The 17,648-nt window shown below is 44.4% G+C and overlaps 1 protein-coding gene across 3 annotated transcripts in view; it reads right to left on the bottom strand.

The window, feature by feature from the left end:
- Positions 1 to 17,648, bottom strand: part of CHCHD6 (coiled-coil-helix-coiled-coil-helix domain containing 6) — a 268,755-nt gene that overhangs the window by 245,563 nt on the left and 5,544 nt on the right. For 2 of the 3 annotated variants that reach the window (XM_058566791.1, XM_058566804.1), the window contains exon 2: positions 2,810 to 2,915. In XM_058566791.1, coding sequence (XP_058422774.1) covers positions 2,810 to 2,915 — 106 coding nt within the window. Of the gene's footprint in view, positions 1 to 2,809; positions 2,916 to 12,571; positions 12,981 to 17,648 lie in introns of those variants that run through there. The other variant, XM_058566801.1, reaches the window with a different exon arrangement.

The raw sequence follows: 17,648 nt of genomic DNA, 5'->3' as shown, positions 1-17,648 counted from the left end.
AGAAGGATGAGCAGTGGTGCCCAGCCTGTGAGGAGGGCACACCTGCATGCTCCTTAGTAACACACCAGGTTCTCAACTGGGAATGAAAATAGTATACTGTGCCCAGTTCCTATTTTGACATTAATGCTCCCTGTTCTTAGTTCTTGACTTACAACAACTTTATTGAGATATAATTTATCGTATTGATTTTTGCCTTTTACACAATTTTCCTTTCTTATAATTGCAAAGATAATACATCTACTCATTGCAGAGAATTGGGCACGGATCCACACTCCCACCTTCCACGTCTGAGCCATGTCCCTGCCCCCTTGGAAACGCTCAGGATTTAGCACGTGTCTTCATTACTAGTGAAGCGGAGAGTCTCCACCCAGGTTTCTGATGTCCAGACACCTCTCCTGAGTGGTCAGAGAGCCCTAACTCTTTATATGCTAAGACTACTCACACTTTGTCGTCCTATCTCCCTGGTTTATCATTCGTTCTGCGTTTATTTTTTCTAAATTTTCCTCTAATTTCTTATAGTTACATTTCCCACTTTTTTTCTTAACTTAGGGTTTCTTCACTTGATGTACTCCTTAGAAAGTCTACTTATTGTACTTCTATGTTATTGCACCTTTATGTGCTGCTATTGTACTTTTATGACTTCAATTCTTACATTTAAATCTTTTATTTCCTCTGACATTTATTTTGAGGTATGGTGTGACGTAAGGATTTAATTTTATCTACCTTTTCTAATCTTGTTCCATCACTAAAATAAAAGCAAATTCTGATTTTAAAAGTAAAAATATCTTAAAATTAGTCAACTTCAAGATAGTCCACTTATGCTGACTATTCTTCAGCATTTGGAAACTCAAAACTCACACTCATCATTTAAACAGCAAAATATTTTGTTATAACTAAAACCAAATGACAAATGAACCACTGTTCTTGCTTCTTAAACTGCTAAAACTTACCTGAACTGAAACAAATGCTTCTTTTATCTTCCAAAGCTGAAACTGACATGCGCATGATATATTTTGGCAATTTTTGCTTTTTTCATCACCTTCTCCCTCTTACCAGTTAATCCAGTTTATTAAAGTGCACTGGGTTAAATTAGACCCCTTTTCGACCCGTCTCATCAGTGGGCTAGAGATATCATGGGCAGCTAGCCCTTTTGATAAAACATGAGGGCGTCTGATTTGAGTTTCAAGAATCTCACTCAGCCCCTTCACTGCTAGATACTCAAAAAGATCTCAGGGTGGGTCCAGATCCAGGTACTGATGGATCTAACGCTCCGATACTCAGGAAGCCCTGAGGCGGACAATACAGCGGGACAGGCGTTAGAAGGCCTGGCCAGCAACCCTGGCCATGAGGATGAAGCTGGAGCTCTCCAGCCACTGTGTGGAGGCCTTCATGACATGGCCCCTGAGCACCACCCCAACATCTCCCCTTTCCTTGTACTTCGTACTCCAGAGATAGCAAACCACTTCTAGGTCCCCAAACAGGCCAGGTTGTGCCACGCCTCGGGGCCTCTACTCAAGTTGTTCACCATGTCTGAACTGCCCATCTACCACCGCTCTATCTTTCAAAATCCAGTTCAAACATCATCTCCCTTGAAGCCCCTCCCTAATATAATGAGTCACTCTCTCCTCTGTGCTACCCTGGCCCTTGGACATGCTTCTAGTGTTGCATCATCCCACGTCAGATGTAACCTACAGGGTTACACATCTAGCTCCTTGACTAAAGCTGTGCGTGCCATAAGAGAGGTGTCCTTGTCTACCTATCACTGTGTCCCAGCATGAGGCACACATCCTGATCCTTGGTTAACATTCAGTAAGTGCTGAGTAGACAGGATATAGCTCCCGCCTTCTACAATCTTATAACCTAACGGGGAAGATTAATATAAAAGAAAACTCTAATGGGAGGCCCCACACGAGATAAACGATACGGTGAACATTATCTACTGCAAGACAGAGTTTATCCTCCGCAGTGCCATGGCTCCTCCAGTCAATCAATGAAAAAATATATATCAAGTTACAGATGACAGATAAGACCTAGATTCTCATAAACAAGTTATTTACTGAGTAGAACAGCAGTTGCCCCAAGGACTTTTTAGTTTGTAATATCTTAACATTTTTGGACCTTACATCCTCCTTTCTTAAACTTGTTTGTTCCTTTGTGTTTGCCGAAAGTAGTTATTTAGAGAAAAGCACAAATTTCTTCATTTGTGATGGGCACAATAGAGTAGGGAACAAATCAGCTTCGAGCCCAGCTTGGGTGCAGCAAGAGGAACTCCCAGGAGGTGCAGGGTGGCGAGCCATCCCAGAAGCCCAAGGTGAACCGTCCCAGGAGCCACGCCAGGACCACTTGATGTGACAACTAAGTTAGAGCTGCTGAGGTTGACACCAAAGTCATTGATTCAATTCCCACTAATTGGACCCAACTCACCTAAATCCCTATCATTCTTTGGACCATACCAAACAGTAACGGTTACACTTCTCTTGTGGATCCTTAAAAGCAACTTCTTCCCTGAGGTGTCAAACCAAGCCCTTTTGCCTCATTTTTACATATAGAGACACTGAAATAGTGAGGGAAGACAGCCTGGCCCCAGGCACAGCAGCTCCGACTACCGCGCTGCTTTCACTGTACCAGACAGCATCCATCATCAACAGGAAGCCACTCTCCTGGAAAGCACTCATCAGAAAGGAGTTGCTTACATCACCCGGAAACAAACAGCAGCCACATTAGCTGTCAAATATGCTGACAGGAACGTCGTTCGTCATTGCTTTCACTCTGCTCCCACTCTCCACAGAATTGCTGCATCCTGCCATACCTTTCTCCTGGCCTTTAGAGGTGCCAGATGTAGAAGGTGGAGTTGGCTGCCCCACTTTGGAAGGCTGGCTGGAATCCTTCATTCGGTTAACCACATTTTCAGATAGCTAAGAGAAGAATTGAGGGATGGAAAAAGAGGGACAGGAAAAAAGTTATATCACAGAAACCTCTGGAAATGAAGACTCCCCTTTATCCACAACCCAGATCAACTGTACACATCGCTGCCTCAAGACCAGCTCCAATAATATAATTCTACTCAAAAACCTCTCGTGGTTTTCCAGGCCACCACAGCATGTCCCCTGCTGGCTTTCCAGCTTCACCTCCTACTGCCACCTGCATACACCCTGCACACAGTGGAACCTGAGTTCTCACTTTCCTCACCTCCTCTGAATCCATTATGCTGCTCCTCTGCTGAGAACCACAAGCAGCAACCCCAGCCCTGGGACATGTCCACCTGTCCAAATCTTACGCTTCCTTTAAGGGCATCTCAGTGTCCCCTCCCCCAGGGGGATCTTCCCTGATAGCACCCAAGTTAAGTATCATTTCTCCCTTCCTTGACACCCACATTATAACACATGTGTGCCTCTTAGGAAAGTACCACACATCCTACCTGCCTCACCCTAATGGTGTGTGAATACCTTGAGCGCTGGGGCTTCCTCTTATTCACCTTCACATACTCCCCATGCCACACACATAACAATCACCACACTGACCGTCTCTTTTCACCTCAGTTCTCCCTAATGAAGACTGAATAACCAAAACTCCCTTCACTTTAGAGGAAGTGAAATAGGCATGAGGGTGTCATAACACAGTTTACTGAAATGAAATAGCAAGCTAGGGATAAATCCAGGATGAAAACCCTTAAGAGTTCACTTCAGTAAATACTGATTAAGTGCCTCATATGTGCAAGGCACCATAAAGCACAGTTGAGGGGAAAACGTAAAAATGACTTTAAGACAAAACCCAGGATCAGCAACTCCACTTCCAGGTCTCCAGCTGAGAAAGTGCTCCCACATGTACACAGCAGCATTGGAATAGCAAAAAACAAAGGAAACAACATAAATATGCAACAGTAGGGAACTGGTTAAAGAAATGACAGTGCACTCCTTCTATGAAATATTATGGAACCATTAAGCAAGAATGAGGTAAGACACGTAAAACTGTCATGGGAGAATGTATGGGGTATACTACTGATTTTTTAAAGTCATAGAACACTTTGTATATCTCAATTTTGTAAAAAGAGATAAAGAATTATAAAAATGCAGACATACAAATATGTCACTATACACACATGAACATTCACAACGTGCCTTTGAATTTTCACATATATGCATATAAACAAATACACGTATCTGTTCAGAGGTGAAAGTCTACAAGGCTACATAGGAAACATTCACAATGGTTATGTCCTGCAAGTGGGCATGGGGGCAGTGGGGGCAGGACTCTCACTTTTGGCACTTCTGTGTTTTAAATTTTTACCATGAATTTTTTTCAGCAACTAAAGATTGAGTCCCTCTAGTATTTAAGATAGATACAAATCAAATAGCTAATTAATGATATAGGACAAGAGAAGACCAAGCACAGAGAGTAGTACAAAAGAATTGGGACTTCAGAAATAAACCTATATATCTATGGTCAATTGATTGACAAGGGTGCCAAGACAATTTAATGGGGAAAGAATAGTCTCTTCAACAAATGATGCTGGTACTACTGAATTTCCACATGCAAAAGAATGGAGTTTGACCCCTACCTCACACCATACACAAAAACTAACTCATAGTGGGTCAGAGACCTAAATGTAGGAGCAAAAACAATGAAACTCTTAAAAGAAAATATAGGGATAAATCTTTACAACCTTGGGCTTGGCAATGGATTTGTAGATATGACACCAAAAGCAGGAGCAATCAAAGAAAAAATAGATATACTGGACTTCATCAAAATTAAAAAGTTTTGTGTATCAAAGGACATAAGCAAGTGAAAAGACAACCCACAGAATGGGAGAAAATATTTGCAAATCATATATCTGACAAGGGATATGTATCTAGAATATATAAAGAATTTCTACAACTCAATGATACAAAGAAAAGTAACCCAATTAAAAAAATGGGCAAAGCGGCAGCATAGCAGTTAAGTTCATGCACTCCACTTTGGCGGCCCAAGGTTCACAAGTTTGGATCCTGGGCATGGACCTAGGCACCACTCATCAAGCCGTGCTGTGGTGGGATGCCGCCATATACAAAATAGAGAAAGATGGGCACGGATGTTAGCCCAGGGCCAATCTTTCTCAGCAAAAAGAGGAGGATTGGCAATGGATGTTAGCTCACGGCCAACCTCCCTTACAAAAAAAAGAAAAAAAAAAAATGGGCAAAGGATCTGAATACATATTTCTCCAAAGTAGATATACAAATGCCCAATAAGCAAATGAAAAGATGCTCAATATTATCAGTCATTAGAGAACTGCAAATTCAAACCACAAAGAGATAACACTTTACACCCACTAGGATGGCTATAATCAAAAAGTCAGATAATAACAAGTGTTGGAAAGGATGTGGAGAAATCAGAACCCTCACACATTGCTGATGGCAATATAAAATAGAGCAGCCACTGTGGAAAACAGTCTGGAAGTTCCTCAAAATGTTGAACACAGAGTTATCACTTGATCCAGGATATCCACTCTTAGGTATCTACTCAAGAAAAATGAAAATATATGTCCATGCAAAAATCTGTACATGAATGTTCATATCAAAATTATCCACAATAGCCAAAAAGTGGAAACAACCCAAATGTTCATCAACTGATGAATGGATAAGTAAAATGTGGTATATCTATATAATGGAATATTATTTGGCTATAAAAAGGAATGAAATACTGACACATGCTATAAAACGGATGAACCTGAAACCATTATACTAAGTGAATTAAGCCAAACACACACATATTGTATGATTCTACTTATTTGAAATATCTAGACCAGGCCACTCTCTAGAGACAAAAAGTAGATTAGTGGTTCTCCCGGCCTTGGAAGAATAGGAAGACTGTGGACTGGTTTTTGGGGGGTGTGTAATGAATATGTTCTAACAATGATTGTCATGACAGTTGCACAAATTTGTGAATATGCTAAAAACCACTGAATGGTACACTTTAAATGGGTGAATTGTACGGTATGTGAATCATACATCAATAAAGCCGTTAGAAATAAAAAGAGAGAGAGAGAGAGAACCAAAGATAAAAATGAGCAGTCCAGACAGGATGTCACTCAGCAAACGCAAGATATCCCAAGGAAGGTACCCCTGTATGGGTTCCTGAGGGCAGGAGCAGGATTTGGACAGAAGAGAAGCTACGGTGTGTTGGGCCGGGGGCACTGGGGGGAAGCGTATCTTGCACCATGCAGGGCAGGACACAGGGAAAGTGGCACAGATAGTCAGAGACCAGTGTGCCCGCGGCCCTGAGTCCACTGTGGAAGGCGTGGGTTATAAAGGTGGACTTGGATGAAGCTGGTACTGAAAGAAGCTTCGAAATCAGACAGAAGGGCTCAAACAATTGTGGGGCATTGCTGAAAGTTTCTGAGCCAGGAAAGAACATAAGCAATGTCTTTAGAGGATGAATCGGCAGTGTTATAGGGAGCACAGTGGAGTGGGGAGTGTGCCCTTGGTCATGAAGTGACAAGAGTCTGCAGCTGCAGCGGTGATGTGCAATGAAAGGCTCTGTCTGGTGCTGCTTCTGCAGTGAGGAACAAAGGAGAATGCAGCACGAAAGAAGAAAAAGGAGCTTTGATCTCAAGTTAGTGGAAGAAGTTGAGTGAGAATGACAGAAAAAAGGAAATCAAGAAAAGAGAGATTATTTTGAGAGAAGAATAAATTAGCTTTACTGTAGATATAAATCCCAGTTTATAAAAAGGAAAGAGCTGGGACCAGCTTGGTGGCCTAATGGTTAAGTCTTGCATCACTCCACTTCGGCAGCCTGGGTTTGCAGGTTTAGTTCGCCGGGCGCAGACATACACCACTTGTCAGCCATGCTGTGGCAGCAACCCACACACAAAATAGAGGAGGACTGGCACAGATGTTAGCTCAGGGCGAATCTTCCTCAGCAAAAAATAATAATAAAAAAATAAAAATATAAAGGAAAGAGCCCCTCAGAGTTCGCAGGCTCATTCTGGTTTTACAGCTATAGCAACTAAGACTCTAATGAGTCAATGTATTGGAAATGAAGAGTAAGCTTTACAGTGCAGTCAAGTGACCATTTCTTGTTCAAACCAGCCGCACAGAGGGTCAAGATGGGACAACTGGTTGGGTGTGAGGCAACAGCAAGGGCGAGGCAGAATGTTCTCCAGTGGGGTCACAGAGCTGACACTCAAGAGTGCATCTGCACGGAAAGAAGATTTGGGCGTCCCAACGGTGTAGTGGAACCAGCTCAAAGAGCTGATTTTTAAATTTTCAGGAATTTTGCAAGCTGGTTGACTTCATCACAGCAACTTGAAATTGGCCATGGCCATTTTTTTTATTAAGGCCTGATAATTTTTTTAAATTCAAAAACAACTGACTACAATAAGTGTTGTACAGCATGGCATAAATTAAAGATCAAATATATACATTTATCAGAGACCTGGCTTTAAAAACCACAGAAATTGGCAAACACCACAAATCAGGGCCCTCTCTTAGGAGCCAGTTGTTAAACATTCACCAGCACACCATGGGGCATTGCTCCCCTCCACCCCCCATCTCCAAAGGGACTCTAAGAATGCACCAGTCCTCTGAGGGACTAGGGGCACAGGGCATGTGTTCAGAGGAAGGAGAGCACTGAGTGGTCCTAGAACCCACGTGGGTGTCAGTGAGGCACCAATGACATGTGTGATGTGCATGAAAGAGGCAGTCATAGCTGGTAGTGTCCCAACCCACACTGTGGAAAAGGGCCATGTGACCAGGAAGAGCAGGCACTGACATATGTAGAGGGGAGGGCCTAGCAGTGCCGCCACGTGGGGTCCAGCCTGGCCAAGGGCGCCATAATGACAACCCATCTTCCATCATCAAGTATTTGTTTATTAAGCACCCAGTGTGATAGCAATGTTCCAGAAACAGGGGGTGAAAGAAACAGCAATGAAACAGCAGTGAAAGGTCCCTGCTTTCACAAAGCTGACATTCTAATGAGAGCCGAGAGACAATAAACAAGTAAACAATTTCACATATCCTATTTCATCCAATCTAAGGCACCATCAGTTGTAAATCACACCATTGTGTTTCTACAGCCTGAAGAAAGACAAAAAACACTAATGAAATGAACATTTCACCTATTATATGACATCTGTGTTTCAGAGATGTTAAAATGTCTTAAAAATCAGTGAAGTATGTTAGTGATAAGTGTTAGAAAAGAATTAAATACAACATTGCAGAAATGGAAGCACATGGGGGTGGTGCAGGAAGCCACAGGCATTGTGGAAGACCTCCTAGAGGGGAGGACATGATGTTAAGACTCCTGCCCCTGAATGAGGAGGCCCCAACCACATTTATGTCTTGAGATTCAGGAAAAAATGATCTAGTTCCAAGCAGAAGAGAGGATAAGTGTAGAGTTTCAGAGAAGAACTGAGGCTGGCATGTCCGAGGGCCTAACAGAAGACCAGTGTGTGAGGAGGAGGATGGGACCAGATGCTCAGGCCAGAGAGGCAGGCAAAGGCAAGACCACAAGCCCTGGCAGACCAAGGTAAGAAGCCCAAATTTGATCCAAGGGCAAGGGAAGCTACAACAGGGTTCTATACAGCTGTCACAGGCTGATTTCCAGTCCCAGCCCAGGTGGCATCATTTGAACCATATTACTTGGTGAGTGAGGGGTTAAGGAAAACATTGGCAAGCTTCTTGTTGGCAGTAGGAGATTTGTAATATTTTTTAATGTTGCTACAAAATACAGCAAGTAATATTTTTAATCAACAAATATACATATACACGCAGTAGTCATGCGAGAATAAACACCATCTGGGCAGTGCTCCCCGTACCAACAGAACCAGAATGGAGGCCTCCAGAGCCAGACGGGCCTGGGAACTCAGTGCCAGAGGCCCACTGGTCACTGTGCAATCAGAGCTGGCCAGATAGGGTCCTGTGTGGTCAGGGGATGGAGGGCCAAATTCAGAGCAGTGCAGGGAAAGAGGAGTGCTGCCTATGCTCTAGCTGTGTGGCCTTGACCTAGTTCTTGAGCTTCTCTGAGCGTCTTGCCCCTTACCTATGAAATGAGGCTGGACTGTCTGCAATACAGCTCAGGGATTAAGTGCTTTGGGGTTAGACAGGCCTGGGTTTGAATCCCAACTAAGCTGCTTACTAGCACTGTGACCCTGGGCAAGGGACTTCTTATCGCTACATGAGTTTCTTCATCTGTGAGATGGAAATAATTAGCGGTACAGACTGTAGGGCTGTCGTGAGGATTAAATGAAGCATCTACATAAAGCAGCTGACACAAAGTAAAAACAACCAATATTAGCTATTATGTGACACTGCAAAGCACTATGCAAATATTAATTATAATCCATACCAGGCACATACTGGCTACATAAAAATGCATGAACTAATCAATAACAACAGCTAACATTTGCCATGTACCATAAACTGAGCACTTTCTAAGTGTTCTACACGCAGCTTCGTTACCTTGAGTGGGTCTCTTCCCTCCCCTTCCACAATCTGTACAAAATTAAATTGAGCAGATTTTTTTTTTTTTATGTTGGAAAAGTGTTTAATTGCTTCCAAAAACTTTTTTTTTTTTAATTTTTTGTTTATTGCAGTAACATTGGTTTATAACATTGTAAAAATTTCAGGTGTACATCATTGTACTTCTATTTCTGCATAGATTACATCATGTTCACCACCAAAATACTAACTACAACCCATCACCACACACACGTACCGAATTATCCCTTTCACCCTCCTCCCTCCCCCCTTCCCCTCTGGTAACCACCAATCCAATCTCTGTCCCTATGTGTTTGTTTATTGTTGTTATTATCTACTACTTAATGAAGGAAATCATGCGGTATTTGACCTTCTCCCTCTGACTTATTTCACTTCGCATTATACCCTCAATGTCCATCCATGATGTCAAGACTTGGAAGCAACCTAAGTGCCCATCAAGGGACGAATGGATAAAGAAGCTGTGGTATATATACACAATGGAATACTACTCAGCCATGAGCAGATTATTTTTAAAGAGCCCTCCAGCTCTGATGTCCTGTGGCTCAAACCCAGACCTGCCCTCATCCTGAGTAACACAGGGACTCTAAGGAGAGAGGCCTTTCCCTGCCACCACTATGGCACACTCGGCTGGCACCTCCACAAGTCTCCAGTGACAATGTGGAGCCCAAGAAGAGACTCGCTCTCCTCCCCTCTCCAGCCCACAGCCCTTACCCATGAGCACCATGGGCAAGAGTGGGCAGGCCACAGACAGCCAAAGTCAGGCCTCAAGTGAGGTCACACATGCATAGAGAGCTCACCACTTGCACCCTAAAAAATGCATTTAGGAACCCAGATCCCACTCCCTGAGGATCACCATTCCATGACTATAACCATAACACTTCCCTCACGCAAAAGCAGCTATGAATTTAGAGGCAAATTCCCAAAGGGGACTAGAGGTTTCTTTACTAAACCATATAGGTTTCTGAGTAAGTCACGTGGCCACCCCACGACTGAAAGGATGTGGCAAAAGGGTACTGCTTTGAAAAACACAGGTGGGTGTTATCTGAACAAACAGTGATGAGAGGAGTGAGCAGTGTCCCTCTGACTCGATATAAAGGAGAAGACGAGAGTCACGGTAACTACAAGTTGTAATACCCTACTCCCACTACCAGTTAACATGCATTGAGCACTCACTAGGTACAGACCACCTCACCAATCCTCACAATGCAACGCCCACTTTCCAGTTGAGGAAACCACAGCAGAGAGAGGTTAAAGCACTCGCCCCAAGCCATGAAGCTTGTGGGGTGCACGCCTGGCTGCCGAGCAGGCTGCCTGACTCCTCAGCCACCGCGCCAGTCTGCTGCGGGGCAGAAGGATGCTTACCACGAGGACAAGGGCGAGGAGAGACGCACTTACTAAGCAGCGCTCACGGGCAGGAGCACCCCTGGAAGGGAGAATTGACTGCAGGAGCGAAAGTGATGAAAGGCAGAGGAGGCAGGATTGCCGAGAGAAGCCAGGGAACAACGGTCCAGTCACAAGTAGGCTTGGCCACAAAGGGCACTTCCTGCATTTCCCTGACGACCCCGTCTGAAGTCGTGACCCCGCCGTCACTCTTTCTCTCCCTCCCTCTGCTTCATTTTTCTGCACTTTCATCCACCTGACATAACACACATTTGATCACTTGCTGATTGTCACTCCCATCAGAATGTAACCTCCGCGAGAACAAAGATTCTGTTTGCTCTTGCTGTATCCTCAATGCCTAAAAGTGCCCTGCACACTGGAGATGCCCAAATATTTGTTAAATACATGAACTAAACAAATATTTATTAAAGGTCTGGGTCCATAACACGCACTAGTCCAATGGAGCATGTAAAGCTGTAACAGCCAAGAACTTTAAACTCAAAGAGCTTATAGTCAGATGGGGTGGCTACGGCGAACTCGAACAGAGAACACAGCCGCTAAGCTGACGAGAGGAGCTCCTCTAACATGCCCAGGAGTTCCAGTAAAGGAGTCCTGGGTTCTAGCTGGAAGGGAGATGGCCTGAGCCAGGCCTGGAAGGATGACTGCAGAGAAGGGGTGGGAGTCGAGGGGTGTGTTCCAGAGAGAGGAAGGGCACAAGAAAGGCACAGACGGCAGAGCGCTCAGAGAAGCCTGAGTCTCATCCTGACACAGCACAGGTCCGTTAGGAAAATAAGATGTGGAGGGAGGCCTGCAAGGTAAGGAGGTTGCAATTTATTCTGCAGTCAAGGAGCCGCTGATGGTTTCTGAGCAGGAATTCGATCAGGATCTTCTCTTTGCACAGAACAGTCTGGCAAAGCAAAAAGAGGGGCTGAGGTCACAAAGGGCTGGAGGCAGGGTCGCTGCCGAAACCGTGCACATCAGGAGTATGAGGACTGAGATGTAATCGCTGTAAGAGTGAAGGGAGGGAATGGATGCAAAAGACACCATGAAAGTGAAATGAGTGAAGACCTGGCATCCAGCTGGATGCACAGGGCAGGTGAAAGAAGTAATGTACAGAGTGGTACATACACTATGATCTCATTTGTACTAGGAAAGAGATGCTTGTATATGGAGGCTTGGAAAAAGCCTCAAGGATAAGGATTCACAAGCAATTGTCAACAGTTGGCACTTAAAAATTTTTAAGACGCACTTGCAAGAAGAAAAAGTCTTAAATTAATAGATAAGAGAAAGATGACAGCAAGGCCCAAAGCGTGGCTCGCTGGAGAGGGAGGTGTCGTCACTGAGCCGAGAACTGCTCTGTAAGTGTGTGTGCAGCGTCCTCAGTCCACCCAAGCGGCTCTGCTCACAGACAAACAGACTACACAGGATGCCTCAAGAGTCTGCATCTGGAGAAAGAAATTAGGGAATCCCTGGCATCAGAGTGCCAAAGGGTAGACCAGAAAGAGGATACAAGTCGCCACACTGCAGAAGAGGGCAAGAAAGCTCAGGCTGCAACAGAGGAACTCAAACCTAGGCGTGATGATGGGCTCCTAGTTAGAGATAATGATAAAAACCGGCCCTAACGTTCACTGAGCATCCTCCACACGCCAGGCTCCAGGCTAGGTGCATTCCCATTTTATAGATGAAGAAATTAGAGTCAGGGAGGTGAAACAACTCACCCCAGATCACAGGAAGTCTGAAGTGCTGAGGCCAAAACTTGGATTCAAGCCCGGGGCACCTGACAGCAATCCTCGCACAGTGAAGGCAGTAATACAGAGCTGCTCTGAGGTGACCAATAACCATGTCCCTAGAAAAGCCAATTCAAGAAAAATGAAAATATTTGCAAGTCCCATTTCCCCCCATTTATGGTGCTCTATTGAGCCTGAGCCAGCCCTGGTGATCTAGTGCTTAAGATTCGATACTCTCAGTGTACAACCCAGGTTCACTTCCCAGTCAGAGAACCCCACCACCCACCTGTCGGTTATACTGTGGTGGTTGCATGTTGCTGTGATACTGAAAGCTGTGCCACCGGGATTTCAAACACCAGCAGGGTGACCCATGGTGGACAGGTTTCAGTGGAGCTTCCAGACTAAGAAAGACTAAGAACAAGGACCCGGCCCCCCACTTCCAAAAAAATGGGCCATGAAAACCCTGTGAATAGCAGTGGAGCATAGTGTGATACAGCGCCGGAAGGTGAGAGGAGGGCGCAAAAAGACCAGGCAGGGTTCCGCTCTGCTGTACACAGGGTTACTAGGAGTTGGAATCGACTTGATGGCACTAACAACAAAACTGAGCCCTGGAGTAGGAGACGGAGGGAGAATACGTATGCACTCATAAAACAGACAGCCTACTTAAATTGGGAGACTGTCAATATGAAAATTAGCACTTCTTAGTCTTAAAATGTAGACACATTTGAGAAGTAGCAATGTGGAGGCAGCTTCCTAAGTAGTCGTCTTTGCATTTACAAACGCTTTGATGTTCACAATGAGCTCACAGCATCAGCTTGCTTACGGGCAGGAGAGGCTTCCTCCTCCGCATGTAAAGATGGAGAAGGTGCGGTGCAAAGCAGCAGCTCGCCCAAGGTTACATGGTGAGCCAGCAGCGAACAAGGCCTGCACAGCCACTCAGTGCAACACTTTCTGAGGACCCAATGAGTACCAGGAGATAAACTGCAGATCACTGCTCTCTCTCAGCTGGGCCTAGGGCTCCTCCACTCAGGCTGAGCACCCAGGGCAGTTTCCAGAAGAACAAGCTCGCAGGGAATTGGGTATGCCAGCAGCTCCTGGTGCCCGGATACCCCAATCCCCACAGAGGCACTGCCAACACTGTGATTCTAAAGAGATTCCTCTCTGTGCCTCAGGCCGTTGCCTTGGAGATTCTGTTCGCTAGTCCTCAGTTTTCCATGAGCTGAAATTAGATCCACCGGCTGCTCACCACAGACTTAAATCCCAGAATGTCAGAACAAGAGCCCTCAGGGACCTCCTATTCCAAGAGTGGCATGCACAGATGGCCACAGAGGTCAGGCAGATGACAAAAATGAATAAAATGGGCCTGGTAGAGGAAAAAAAACTGTGCAAGGGCAACGTGGTGGGGACAGTGATGACAGCACATGCCCCTCAAAGAGGGCGACTACCTCATAACTCCAGGAAAGTGTCGCCATATGGGTAAGTGGATCAGACTTTCGGGTTTTTTCCCCAAAAAAGCTAAAAACTGATTTTATGTAAAGCCTTCAATTTTTAAGTGTTGGCAATTAATTCAAATCAATTAATACCACAAAGTTTCTGGATTCATAGTTAGGGACAAGAAAAACCGAGCCAGTGGCTTAAAATTCTGTCCAACAAGGATTTTGCTGACTTGTGCCCACCTCTGGGCTAGGTGCTAGGGACAGAGATGAAGAGACGTGGCTCCTGCTCATGGGGCAGTAAGGGAGTAAGCGAAGAAGAGATCATCTCTGCCCAGAGAAGTAAGCACTGGGAGGTGAGCAGAGTCTTCAAGACCTGGGACAGTGACCATAAAGGGGTAGGGGAGCGACATCACAGAAGGCACCCTTCAGAAGGTAACACCTGAACTGGTCCTGAGGATGAAGAGGAATTCAGCCAGTCAGAGTGAGAGAAAGCACTGCAGGCAGAGAAGAACAGATCATAGGCACAGAAACACGAAACAGCTTAGAGTACAGCCAGAGCAAATGTCCTACCTGCCAGGTCACACAGTGACAGGCAGAAAGTGGCAGCAGCACACAGGGCCTCGTGAGCCAGGCTCGGGAATCTGCCTTTAACCTAGAGGCAATGGGAAGCATGTAAGGATGAGAAGTAAGGGAGTGACACACTCAGCTTTAACTCTGAACAACCACTGACGTGACAAGCTAGTAATGGGGGCTGCCTCAGAGCAGGACTGACAAACAACGTGGAAGGGAGATGTACTTTCTCCCTATGCACCTCCTTTTGAACTGTCAGGATTCTATTACCATTTGCCTGAAGCCTGTTCAAACGTAAAATTTACCTTTCAAGAAAATTACCCTGCTAGCACCCGGCAGTATAGATTTGTGCGAGGCAAACCTATTGGGAGAAAGAACCATTTATCAGATGGTCAAGGGGAGGAGAGAATGGGCCTGAACTGAGATAAAGAGTTAGTGAGGATAAAGCAGAGAGGATAAAACAGAGAAATGGCTGGAAGGGAAAAACTCAAGATTTGTCATTAAATGTAGAAAAAAAAGGAAATGTGGGACCCAGCTTTCTGGTTGAGGGACTGGCTGGATGGTGCCATTCACAACATAAGAAACGAGCGTGATTTCTAGGGAGGCAGAGGAGGGGACGCAGGTGAGTTCCACCGGATGTAGTGAATTACATGCACCCATGGGACATGCAGGAGACACGGCCAGTGGCATTCAGGACAGCTCTGGATTGGACATTTAGAATCCAGAAATCAGCTCACTAATGAGGATAAAAGAGAACGGCCAGGGACGGGGTGCAGAAGGGAAGGAAGGGCTGAACCAAGAAACACTCTGAAGCCTCTACAAGCCACAGAGAAACAGCAGAGATGGCAGGTTTGATCCTGGAAACCAGAGCTGCTGAGGAAGATCGTGTAGCAACCTCCCTCTAAGGGGTGGAAAAAGTAGCACTAGAAACCCGAGGGATCAAAGACGCCTTCTAGTGCAGCATCTTTACCTCCCAAATGAGGGACCAACCCCAATGAACTCAGTAGGAGTTATAGCTAAGAACTATCCTTATATTTGTATTACCTGATAGATTTATCCTTCACATAGAAAGATCTTCAACACTACAATGGGACACAGGTAAGGAGTATTACGATGGAATTTCATCTATATGAGGATTATCTTCTAGAGTCAGAAGGTAAGGTGGAAATCACCTTAACTCTTACACCATTTAAATTTTATTACTGGTTACACTGTAGTACTACTAAGAGAAAATTTAAAGGCTGTTCAAAAAAAACCCTTGAAAGTTGCTAAATCTGCCCCTAAAGTACAGCGTGGTTGTGTAGCCAGCCCTCTACTGTCCTTCTTGCACACAGAGTTTGGGAACCCCTGAGCCAGATGAATGGAGGGCACCAAGGGAAACTTTACATGCAGGTGCCTACGTCTTTGTACCATCCCATCTTCAGGATGATTCTCCACTCCTCAGGCTGAGGGGGAGAGGTAGAGAGACCTAAAGTACTCTGCTTCCCTAAAGAATCAGCTCCACTTTGTTTTCTGATACCTCATCATGTGTCAGAAGATGTGAAGTTTGGGGAGCACCAAAGAGAATAACACCTGGGAAAGCACCTAGCCCAGCACTGGCACACAGTGTGTGCCAGCAATGTTTGCTGGACTTGACATCTAGAAGCACAAATACCATTCACTGGAAAGCTGTAGAGAACTTGGCCATCTGTTTCCCGGTAAGTCAGCATTTCCTGTTGTGGCCCCACCAACTGCACTCACACAAATGGTCAGCCGGTTAGAGTGTTAAAGCTGGAGAAGAAGAGAGAGGACTTGTGATCCAACCCCTTCAAGGTGTCTCCACTAAACGGGTGTATATCTCCATCCTGCATATAAGAAGAGAGACTTATCCCTTTGAGCGTCAGGGCTCAAGTCCAGGTCTTCTGAGATCTTTTGTTCACCACACTAGCTCTAAGCAGTCAACTAAGATGAAGGACATAACATAAAACAGTATCATAAGGAACATCGATGTTTCCACTGAGACATTCGAGAAGTATATCACTAGGCAATAGCGAGGTGGAAAAGGAAGTTTTCTGCATACATATGAAACAAGTTTGTATTAAAGCTTTGAAAGAGTAAGAAGCAGAAGAGTAAGATTCTCATGCACAGCTGCCACAGATTGCCAGCTTGGCTAAAAGAAGGACTGGCGATTCATTAATCCAAGTACGCAATCCAACACACACAAACTAAAGAGCCAGACTGTAATAAATAAGAGTCTTTGCACTCCAAGAGCTTACAAAAGAAAAACAGGATATAAGGACAGAGAGGAAGGGGCGACAGAGAATATTAAAAGATAAAGTCATCAATCTGATAAAAGGCAACAATGGAAAAACTACAGCTAACATACCTAATGATGGGAAACTGAACATTTTCTCTCTAAGCTCAGAAGCAAAGCAAGGACATTCACTTTCACCACTTCTATTCAATATTGTACTAGAGATTCTAGCCAATGCAATAAGGCAAGAAAAAAAAAAGAAAGTGCATTCAGATTGGACAGGAAGAAGTAAAACTGTCTTTATTTGCAGACAGCATGATTCTACCTATATAAAATCCAAGAAGTCCGGACAAAAGAAACTACTAGAACTAATAAATGAGTTGAGCAAGGTTGCAGTATACAAAAGCAATATACAAAAATCAAGTGTATTTCTACATACTAGCAATGAGGAATCCAAAAATGAAATTAAGAAAACAATTCCATTCATAATAAAATCAAAAAGAATAAAATACTTGGGAATTAATTTAAGAAAAAAATGCAAGACTTGTATACTGAAAGTATAAAACATTGCAGAGAAAATTTTAAAAAGATCCAAATAAATGAAAAGATTTCATATTCAGAGATTGGAAGACTCTATATTGTTAAATATGGCAATTCTACCCCAAGAAATCTATAGGTTCAGTACAGACCCCATCAAAATCCCAATAGGGGATGTTTTATGGAAGTTGACAAACTGATCCTAAAATGTATACGGAAGTTCAAAGGACCCAGAAAAGCCAAAACATTCTTGGGAAAAAAAAAAAATTGGAGGTCTTATACTTCCCAACTT

Source organism: Diceros bicornis, chromosome 2 (genome assembly GCF_020826845.1).
Source record: "Diceros bicornis minor isolate mBicDic1 chromosome 2, mDicBic1.mat.cur, whole genome shotgun sequence".
Lineage (NCBI taxonomy): Eukaryota > Metazoa > Chordata > Mammalia > Perissodactyla > Rhinocerotidae > Diceros > Diceros bicornis.
Note: the sequence above shows the minus strand (reverse complement) of the source record. Positions and strands in the feature narration are given on the sequence as shown.